Raw genomic sequence first — 11,534 nt, forward strand, 5'->3', positions numbered from 1 at the left:
TCAAAACCAAAACAAAAAAAAAAAAAGAAAGAAAGTTAGTTCAGGGTTGGTGAGATGGCTCAGTGGTGAAGAGCTCTGGCTTGTTCTTCCAGAGGCCCTGAGTTCAATTCCCAGCAATCCGAGGAGAACGGACACTGAACTCACATACATAAAACAAATAAGTCTTAAGAATAAAGAAAGGGAAGTTCAGAACACAACAACTACTCTTCTTTTCTTAAATATACTTCTGATACAGCACCCGTTATGCAATTATAAGGAACAAATATCAAATCATTAGTATCTCAAAGATACTAATGCAAGTATCTTTGATCTTGTCCAGTATACAACGAGTCCTCTGTGAATAGGGATCCAAGAGTTCTTGTGTGAGTGATGTCTTTGCCCAGCAGAGTGCTGACCTCCTATCACTGACCTGCATACCGGGGATCCAGCATTAGTAGGCACATCCAAAATGGTGACAGGTTTTAACTTTAGGTACTTTTGTGAGACTTCACAAATAATGGTTTGGCTGCTTCCATTCTCTTGGTTGAAAATATTCCACAGGTCCTTCTACCTTACAACAATGGAGTTCTTGTCTCCTCCATGAATGAGGAAGGGTAGCTACCCTAATGACATGGAACGTGGAAGAACAGTGGGAACTGGAAGACAGGCTCCTGTAGCTATGTTGATAGATGTGTTTTCTGTCTGCACCTCAGGTTCCCGTCATGGTTTTTATTTCTGCCATTTTCTAATATCATATCTATATTTCCATGTACATTGACACTGTGACAATAAAAGCATTTAATTGGAACTATAGCCCAGTGATAACCTAGTACCTGTGAGACTCCAGGTTTGACCACCAGCATGGAAAAAGAAAATTAAAAGCAGCCAGAAAACTGTAAGCACAACCCCTCTAACCTATTTTCCTTTTTGCACACTGCCTTTTAATGTGATCTTTCGTGTGTGTGTGTGTATGTGTGTACGTGGACATGCACACACACACACACACACACACACACACAGTTTGAATATTTTACTTGAATGAAAAAAAGCCATATGATTGATTCACAACTACTTTTAAATTACCTGATTAACGGGTATCCACTATATCAAGTCAATGACGGATCTCACCTGTTAGTCTTCATTTTCAGACATCAGACCTGTAATATCTAAGACCAGTTTTTCATTCCCTTTCTTTAAGGCTCTAGAAGCTAAAACCAAGGTGGAGATGATTCAACAGATGGATGAAGAGCTGAAGAGAGAGCACACAGCTGCAGAACAGCGTATGGTCCATCGGATCCAGAGGATTATGATGGACTGTCACCGGGAGAAGATGGAGGCTGTGAAGAAAGCCAGGGAAGAAGAGAGGAAGATTGCCCAGAAAGCTATCGAGGACCAGAAAAGGTACTCCAGAGAACACAAGATGCTGCAAATCAGCATCTGACTCTGCTAAAATCCACCTAGAGAAAGAAACAAGGCTAAGGCGTATAATGGAATGCTGTCCCAGCATTCCCTGGTTCTACTGTGGCACATATCAAATACTGATATTCACAAATGTGGGAGAGAGGAAGCAGGAAGAAGGGGAGGGGAGAAGGAAGGAGAGAGAGGTTGATTTAAGAAAAATGGTAGCATAAGTGCTCAAGTATCTAACACTTAACCTGAGGGATTTCAAGTTGTCAACACTTCTGGAAAGTCCCGTACCTTATTCTCAGTCATACTCCATCCCCTTCTCTCAGTAAACAGTGATTCTTCTCAATATTATGCTTCTCATTTTGTATACCCAGTATTAAACGGCTGAGAAGAATCAATAAACACCTTTCCACAAACACTTAAGGATCCTTGTTTCCAGCCTAGTCTACACGCTGTTGTGGACGTGTTAGTTCTTGATCTTTTCTTTGTAAGCTAATAGATGAATACATTAAAATATTGACTTTATGGGAATGTATGCAGGAAAGCACACAAGTCCCTGTTTACCGCTCCTCACACATTCTTTGTCTCCCCCAAACACACTTCATATAACAAGGAACATATCCTTGATACGTATATTCAGAAATAAGCTCATTCTTTGACAAGAGGATAATGTTAATTCTTTTTTTCTCTTCTCTAATGAGTGTTACTTTTTATGAGTTTTAATATGTAGGGTGTCACAATATGCTGAAATAACACGAAAAGCAGCTTTTTTTTGAAGCCATACTTAAAAGAATTTTGCAAATGAATGTAAACCTTTGCCAGTCTCTTCATCAAATATATTCTATTTGGAAAAATATTTTTCATAAAAGTGTGTTACAGTATAAGTAATTTATTGTCATTTTGTATTGATTGATAAATGTATTTTTTAATTGTCTGCCTTTAAACCCCTAATTCTGTTAATGTCAATAGATAAGACTTATAAATTATGACTCTTGATTTCTCAGTAATTTTGAGTTTAAAGGTATTTTGGTTCTGTAATCAGAAAATTAGAGATAATCTATAATTAAATATAGCTGAGGTTAAGTCAAGATAAAATGTATAAGTATGAATATAGCCCATGAGTACAAAGTTTGCTTCTTTTATCCTAAAGACGAGGAACTAGGGTTTAGTGGCTTTGGTCTATAATCAGCACTTAGGTGGATCCAGAGTTGGAGGTTAGGAGGTTAGGATCAGGGAGTTTGCTGTGAGATTTTTGTTTCTAATAATGTCAGAAGCTACACCCATAAAACCTTACCAACATGGCTGCCTAACATGAGTCAAGCAAGGGCAATAATAGAAGTTCAAAGTGGCAGGAGAAAACCCATAAAGCCCCACTCTTACTCTCAGAACTACAGGCAACTGAGGAAGGCTGAGAGCAGGAGAAAGAGTCCTCCCCAGGGAGGACTACAGCAAGTGGTTATCCAATCCCAAGTGGTCAACCGAAACACACATACAAGGAACATTTTACATATCGAGCAGGTTCTATTCAGGAATACACACACACCACACACACAAATATATATATATATATATATATATATATATAGATAGATAGATAGATAGATAGATAGATAGATATAGATATAGATATAGATATAGATATAGATATAGATATAGATATAGATATAGATACACACACACACACACACACACATGCATGTTACAACAATTGATGAAAAGGACATAATTTGAAAGAGAGCAAGGAGTGGCAGAAAGAGAAGGGAGAGATGATGTAATCATACTATAGTCTCGAAAATCAAAACGAGTTGGAGGTCAGCCTGAGTTACATAATTGGTTCAAGTCTACTCAAAGTAACAGAAACCAAACACTAATGATACTGTCTCAAAGAAATAAAAATCAGCTGAATTGATATGAGGAAACGCCTCTTTGGGGGTTTAGGACTCTAACAATGTCTCTTCAATTTTTTTAAAAGTGCAATGGCCAGAGTGAACTCAGATTCTCCATGATGCCATTAGACATGACACTAGCTCTTTTGCCCTAACCCACAGCAGAGAAGCAGCCTCTGAGAACTATTTTTAAATTGATTATTGATAGCTAATATAGTCTGAAAGCTCATGCATACCAGGTCTCTCAGGTTAACGACTCTTCTGTGATTCATGGTGAATTCATTGTGTTTTTAGTGGCTAGTTGATCTAATTGGTAAATGTGTATGATCTTTTGCAGCAAGGCACTGGAGGACCTTGTAAATACTGGTGTAACAGCTATTAAAGACCCTACGGTAAGCTTGGGCCAGTTGATAAAAGCAAAGGAGCATGAGATGAATGTCTACTATGGCATGGCTCAGAGGCAGAAGCAAGAAGAAGTACAAGAAGTGCTTCAAGAGGCAGAAAAAACACATCAGGCCACCCTTGACAATGTGATGGGCAAGCTGGTCAACACTCAGGGGGAGCTGCTGTCTGTGGCAAAGCAACTGGGAATCATGACAAACTGGAAGGATTTTCTGGAAGAGGAACTACAGGAAACCAGGGCTGCATTTCAGAAGTACATCAATTACACCTTCCCGAAGCTCTCTCCAGGACACGCCGACTTCATTCTGCCAGAAAGAAAGAAAACACCTTCCAATCTTGCTAAGGAAAAAGAACCGAGTACTGACTAGAGGTCATCGGCTGAAAGGTCACCACACAAGACAATGTTCCAAAACTAAATAAATGTGTTCAAAACTGGTTGTCAGAGTGGTCAGAGTGCTGTCGGGCTGGAAGAATTTTCAACTGCCTTTTAAAATTATCATAAGTTACAGTTATTTCTATCTTTCTCTTTCCCTTCCTTCCTTCCTTCCTTCCTTCCTTCCTTCCTTCCTTCCTTCCTTTCTTCCTTTCTTCCTTTCCTTCTCAAAGTAAAGAAATCTCGTACGGCATTTTCAAACTCGCTCATGTCCTGATGTTTCTTGTGTTCTCTTCTCTCTCTCTGTTTTCTGTGATGTGAATGTTTTCATGAAAAACTAAAATATTGAAAAGCATATCTCAAGGCACTCGTGAGCACCACCTCTACCTAAGAGGAGACCAACTAATTAGGAAGGGAAAATGGTATTTAGAAAAAAATCGAAGCACACTTCTGTGCCCAGCTTGAATTGTTTTTACATCAGATCTGTAAGCGTGCTTATGTTTGTTACAGTTGGAAATAAGGAAAGAACATGTCATGTGCTGTAACCTACAGAAGGGAGATTAGTGTTCAGTTAACGAAAACATCAAGTTTCATCAAATATATTAAGGTAAATTTTTAGTTCTTGGCCTTGCATATAAATAATTCAGAGAGGATTCACTTATATTTTCTTTCTTTCTTTTTTTTTTTTGTTTTGTTTTTCGAGAAAGGGTTTCTCTGTGTAGCTCTGGCTGTCCTGAAACTCACTCTGTAGACCAGGCTGGCCTCGAACTCAGAAATCTGCCTGTCTCTGCCTCCCAAGTGCTGGGATTAAAAGGCGTGCGCCAACACCACCTGGCTCACTTATATTTTCTTGTTGTGAAAGAAAATTGACTATAATAGTTAGGGATTGAGAGTCCTATATACCTGACCCTCGTGTCCCTGGACCAAGAATTCCAATAATCACTAAAATAAAGTGAAAGAACACCCAAGCCTATAGCACTTTCCTAAAACCCTATCCATTAAAAACTAACATTTTTAAATTTATGTTTTTGGATATAGTCTGAATTTTTTTTGCCTTATTTTTATTTTTTATTTATTTATTTTTAAAATTTTATTGGATGTTTTACTTACATTTCCTATGTTGTCCCCTTATCCCATCCCCCACCCACCCAGGAACCTCCAATCCCCTCACCCCTCCTCCTTTTTCTCTGTGGATGTAACCTCTATCTACCCCCCCACTCCTGCCTCCCCACCCTCAAAATTCCCATCCCCTGGGGCATCCAGCCTTCATGCTGTCAAGGTTCTCTTCTTTCACCTATGCCCAGCAGGGCCCTCCACTCTTACATATTCAACTGAAGCACTGGATCCCTCCATAAGTGCTCCCAGGCTGGTGGTTTAGACCCTGGGAGCTGTGGTTGGTTGGTATTGTTGCTCTCCTCATGGGGCCGCAAATCCTTTCAGTTCTCCTTCAGTCTTCACTCTAACTCCTCTATTGAGAACCCCATGATCAGTTCAATGGCTAGTTGTGAGCATCTGCCTCTGAGTATGTCAGACTCTTGAAGACCTCTGAGGAGATATCCATATCAGGCTCTTATCAGCATGCACTTCCTGACTTCCACATCAGCATCTACCTTTGGTGATTGCACATGGGATAGATACTCAGGTGGAGTGGTCTTGAGACGACCCCTCCTTCAGTTTCTGTCCCTCACTTTGTCTCCATATTTGCTCCCTTGAATATTTTGTTGCTCCTTCTAAGAAGGACCGAATCACCCCCACTTGGTCTTCCTTCTTTATGGGCTTCATGTGGCCTGTGAGTTGCATCTTGGGCATTTCAAGGTTCTGGGCTACTAATATCCAATAATCAGTGAGTGAATACCATGTGTGTTCTTTTGTGATTGGCTTACTTCACTCAGGATGATAATTTCTAGTTCCATCCATTTATCTAGGAACCTCTCAAATTCATTGTTTTTAATAGCTGAGTAAATACTCCATTGTGTAAATATACCACATTTTTTGAATCCATTCCTCAGTTGAAGGACATCTGGGTTCTTTCCAGCTCCTGGCTATTATAAACAAGGCTGCTATGAACATAGTTGAGCATATATCCTTGTTATATGTTAGAGCATCTTCTGGGTATATGCCTAGGAGTGGTATAGCTGGATCCTCAGGTAATGCTATATCCAATTTTCTGAGGAACCGCCACAATGATTTCCAAAGTGGTTGCACCATCTTGCAGTCCCACCAACAATGGAGGAGTGTTCCTCTTTCTCCACACCCTCGCCAGCATCTACTATCACCTGAGTTTTTAATCTTAGCCATTCTGACTGGTGTGAGATGGAATCTCAGGGTTGTTTTGATTTGCATTTCCCTGACGACTAAGGATGCCGAGCATTTCTTTAGGTGCTTCTCGGCCATTCGAGTTTCTTCTGTTGAAAATTCTTTGTTAAGCTCTATACCCCATTTTTTAATAGGGTAATTTGGTTGCCTGGAGTCTAATTTCTTGAGTTCTTTGTATATATTGGATATTAGCCCTCTATCAGATGAAGGATTGGTAAAGATCTTTTCCCAATTTGTTGGTTGTCGTTTTGTCCTATTGACAGTGTCCTTTGCCTTACAGAAACTTTGCAATTTTATGAAGTCCCATTTGTCAATTCTCGATCTTAGAGCATATGCCATTGGAGTTCTGTTCAGGAACTTTTCCCCTGTGCCCAAGTGTTCGAGGCTTTTCCCCACCTTCTCTTCTATTAGTTTCAGTGTATCTGGTTTTATGTGGAGGTCCTTTATCCACTTAGATTTGAGCTTTGTACAAGGGGATAAGAATGGATCAATTTTCATTCTTCTACATGTTGTCCTCCAGTTGAACCAGCACCATTTGTTGAAAATGCTGTCCTTTTTCCACTGGACAGTTTTAGCTCCTTTGTCAAAGATCAAGTGACCATAGGAGTGTGGGTTCATTTCTGGGTCTTCAATTCTATTCCATTGATCTTCCTGCCTGTCTCTGTACCAATACCAGGTAGTTTTTATCACTATTGCTCTGTAGTACAGCTTGAGGTCAGGGATGGTGATTCCTCCCGAAGTTCTTTTATTGTTGAGAATAGTTTTCGCTATCCTAGGTTTTTTGTTATTCCATATGAATTTGAGAATTTCCTTTTCTAACTCTGTGAAGAATTGAGTTGGGATTTTAATGGGGATTGCATTGAATCTGTAGATTGCTTTTGGCAAGATGGCCATTTTTATTATATTAATCCTGCCAATCCATGAGCATGGGAGATCTTTCCATCTTCTGAGATCTTCTTCGATTTCTTTCTTCAGGGACTTGAAGTTCTTGTCATACAGGTCTTTCACTTGCTTGGTTAGATTCACACCAAGGTATTTTATATTATTTGCAACTATTGTGAAGGGTGTCATTTCCCTAATTTCTTTTTCAGTCTGTTTATCTTTCATGTAGAGGAAGGCTACTGATTTGTTTGAGTTGATTTTATAACCAGCCACTTTGCTGAAGTTGTTTATCAGGTTTAGGAGTTCTCTGGTGGAAGTTTGGGGGTCACTTAAGTATACTATCATATCATCTGCAAATAGCGATATTTTGACTTCTTCCTTTCCTATTTGTATCCCTTTGACTTCTTTTTGTTGTCTAATTGCTCTGGCTAGGACTTCCAGTACTATATTGAATAGGTAGGGGGAGAGTGGGCAGCCTTGTCTAGTCCCTGATCTTAGTGGGATTGCTTCAAGTTTCTCTCCATTTAGCTTGATGTTGGCTACTGGTTTGCTGTAAATTGCTTTTACTATGTTTAGGTAGGGGCCTTGAATTCCTGATCTTTCCAAGACTTTTATCATGAAGGGATGTTGAATTTTGTCAAATGCTTTCTCAGCATCTAGTGAGATAATCATATGGTTTTTTTCTTTAAGTTTGTTTATATAGTGGATTACATTGATGGATTTCCGAATATTGAACCATCCCTGCATTCCTGGGATAAAACCTACTTGATCATGATGGATGATTGTTTTGATGTGGTCTTGGATTCGGTTTGCTAGAATTTTATTGAGTATTTTTGCATCGATGTTCATAAGGGAGATTGGTCTGAAGTTCTCTTTCTTTGTTGGGTCCTTGTGGGGTTTGGGAATGAGTGTAATTGTAGCTTCATAGAACGAATTGGGTAGTGTTCCTTCTGTCTCTATTTTGTGGAATAGTTTGAAGAGAATTGGTATTAGGTCTTCCTTGAAGGTCTGATAGAATTCAGCACTAAAACCATCTGGTCCTGGGCTTTTTTTAGTGGGGAGACTTTTAATGACTGCTGCTATTTCCTGAGGGGTTATGGGACTATTTAGATGGTTTATCTGCTCCTGGTTTAATTTTGGTACCTGGTATCTGTCTAGGAAATTGTCCATTTCATCCAGGTTTTCCAGTTTTGTTGAGTATAGGCCTTTGTAGTAGGATCTGATGATTTTTTGAATTTCTTCAGTTTCTGTTGTTATGTCTCCCTTTTCAGTTCTGATTTTATTAATTTGGATACTGTCTCTGTGCCCTCTGGTTAATCTGGCTAAGGGTTTATCTATCTTGTTGATTTTCTCAAAGAACCAACTCCTGGTTTTATTGATATTTTGTATTGTTCTTTCTGTTTCTATTTGGTTGATTTCAGCCCTGAGTTTGATTATTTCCTGCCTTCTACTCCTCCTGGGTGTATTTGCTTCTTTTTGTTCTAGAGCTTTTAGTTGTGCAGTCAACTTGTTAGTGTGTGCTCTTTCCAGTTTCTTTTTGTAGGCACTTAGAGCTATGAGCTTTCCTCTTAGCACTGCCTTCATGGAGTCCCACAAGTTTTGGTATGATGTGTCCTCATTTTCATTGAATTCTAAAAAGTCTTTTATTTCTTTCTTTATTTCTTCCTTGACCAAGTCATCATTGAGTAGAGAGTTGTTCAGTTTCCATGTGCACGTGGGTTTTCCATTGGTTTTGTCATTATTAAAGACCAGTCTTAGTCCGTGGTGATCTGATAAGATGCAAGGGATTATTTCAATCTTTTTGTATCTGTAGAGGCTTGTTTTGTGACCAATTATATGGTCTATTTTGGAGAAGGTACCATGAGGTGCTGAGAAAAAGGTATATTCTTTTGTTTTAGGATGAAATGTTCTATAGATGTCTGTTAAGTCCATTCGGTTCATAACTTCTGTTAATGTCAAAGTGTCTCGGTTTAGTTTCTGTTTCCATGATCTGTCCATTGCTGAGAGTGGGGTGTTGAAATCCCCCACTATTATTGTGTGAGGTGTAATGTGTGTTTTGAGCTTTAGTAAAGTTTCTTTTATGTATGTAGGTGCCCTTGCGTTTGGGGCATAGATGTTCAGAATTGAGAGTTCACCTTGGTAGCTTTTTCCTTTGATGAGTATGAAGTGTCCTTCCTTATCTTTTTTGATTAATTTTGGATGGAAGTCGATTTTATTTGATATTAGAATGGCTACTCCAGCTTGTTTCTTGGGACCATTGGCTTGGAAAATTGTTTTCCACCCTTTTATTCTGAGGTAGTGTCTGTCTTTGTCACTGAGGTGTGTTTCTTGTATGCAGCAAAATTCTGGGTCTTGTTTGTGTATCCAGTCTGCTAGTCTGCGTCTTTTTCTTGGGGAATTGAGACCATTGATGTTAAGAGATATTAAGGAAAAATGATTGTGGCTTCCTGTTATTTTTGTTATTAGAGGTAAAGTTATGTTTGTATAGTTATCTTCTTTTGGGGTTGTTGGAAGATTACTTCCTTGCTTTTTCTAGGTTGTAGTTTCCCTCCTTGTGTTGGCGTTTTCCATCCATTATCCTTTGAAGTGCTGGGTTTGTGGGAAGATATTGTGCAAATTTGGTTTTGTCATGGAATATCTTGGTTTCACCATCTATATTGATTGAGAGTTTTGCTGGGTATAGTAATCTGGGCTGGCAATTGTGTTCTCTTAGGGTCTGTATGATGTCCGTCCAGGCTCTTCTGGCTTTTATAGTCTCTGGTGAGAAGTCTGGTGTAATTCTTATAGGTCTGCCTTTATATGTTACTTGACCTTTTTCCCTTACTGCTTTTAGTATTTTTTCTTTGTTTTGTGCATCTGATGTTTTGATTATTAAGTGACGGGAGGTATTTCTTTTCTGGTCTAGTCTATTTGGTGTTCTGTAGGCTTCTTGTATGTTTATGGGCATCTTGTTCTTTAGGTTAGGGAAATTTTCCTCAATGATTTTGTTGAAGATATTTACTGGCCCTTTAAGTTGGGAATCTTCATTCTCATCTATACCTATTATCCTTAGGTTTGGTCTTCTCATTGTGTCCTGGATTTCCTGGATGTTTTGAGTTAGGAGTTTTTTGCTTTTTTCATTTTCTTTGACAACTGTGTCAATATTTTCCACCGTATCTTCTGCATTTGAGATTCTCTCTTCTATCTCTTGTATTCGGTTGGTGATGCTTGCGTCTGTGACTCCTGATCTCTTTCTTAGGTTTTCTATCTCCATGGTTGTCTCCCTTTGAACTTTCTTTATTGTTTCTATTTCCAGTTTCAGATCCTGAATGTTTTTGTTTAATTCCTTCTTTGTGTTTTCTTGCATTTCTTTAAGGGATTTCTGTGATTCCTCTTTAAGGGCTTCTATCTGTTTACTTGTACTCTCCTGTATTTCTTTAAGGGAGTTACTTAATTCCTTCTTATAATCCTCTATCATCATCATGAGAAGTGATTTTAATTCTGAATCCTGCTTTTCAGGTGTGAAGGGGTGTTCAGGGCTTGCTATATTGGGAGAACTGGGCACTGATGATGCCAAGAAACTTTGGTTTCTGTTGCTTATGTTCTTGCGCTTGCCTTTCGCCATCTGGGTAACTCTAGTGGTACCTGCCCTCTCTGTGTAAGATTGGAATCTGTATTTCCAGTTATCTTGCTTATTGCAGAGCTCCTCGGAGTCCAGAGGTCTCTGTGGTCTTATGCCCCTAATCTCCCGGGTGGAAGAACTCCTGGGACTCAGGCCACCTCTTGGATCTGGTAATCCTTCTGTTCTGAGTGCAGTGGCTCCTCGGCTGCTCTGAGTGCAGTGGGTTCTCGATGACTCAGGATTCAGTTTCAGCTGCTCTGAGTGCAGTGGCTCCTAGATGACTCAGGATTCAGTTTCTCCACAGGACAGGAGCAGACCAACTCTGTGTCAGCTGCTCTGAGTGCAGTGGCTCCAGCTGCTCTGAGTGCAGTGGGTCCCTGATGACTCAGAATTCAGTTTCAGCTGCTCTGAGTGTAGTGGCTTCTCGATGACTCAGGATTCAGTTTCTCCACAGGACAGGAGCAGACCTACTCTGTGTCTGCTCCAGTCCCAGGGACCAGGCAGGGGCCAAAGGGAAGTGGAATTCCGGAGGGGCGGGGTTTGGGTAGCTGCTGTGCCCTGGATGTCCCTGGCTCCCAGATGTTTTTCTGGGGCTTAGGGAGTGAGATGGAGTTCTTACCAGCTGCTCTGAGTGCAGTGGCTCCTGGATGACTCAGGATTCAGTTTCTCCACAGGACAGGAGCAGACC

The 11,534-nt window shown here is 39.9% G+C and overlaps 1 protein-coding gene across 1 annotated transcript; it reads left to right on the forward strand.

Moving 5' to 3' along the window:
* Positions 1-1,176: 1,176 nt before the first annotated feature.
* On the forward strand, positions 1,177-4,110 carry LOC114615807 (uncharacterized protein C6orf163 homolog). The gene is made up of 2 exons (XM_028761421.1): positions 1,177-1,380; positions 3,610-4,110. Exons 1-2 carry the CDS (start codon positions 1,205-1,207, stop codon positions 4,040-4,042), a joined length of 609 nt encoding a protein of 202 aa, XP_028617254.1. The 5' UTR covers positions 1,177-1,204; the 3' UTR covers positions 4,043-4,110.
* The last annotated feature ends 7,424 nt before the right edge of the window (positions 4,111-11,534 follow it).

The sequence above is a fragment of the Grammomys surdaster genome, unplaced genomic scaffold, assembly GCF_004785775.1.
Source record: "Grammomys surdaster isolate TR1022 unplaced genomic scaffold, NIH_TR_1.0 154841, whole genome shotgun sequence".
Taxonomy (NCBI): domain Eukaryota; kingdom Metazoa; phylum Chordata; class Mammalia; order Rodentia; family Muridae; genus Grammomys; species Grammomys surdaster.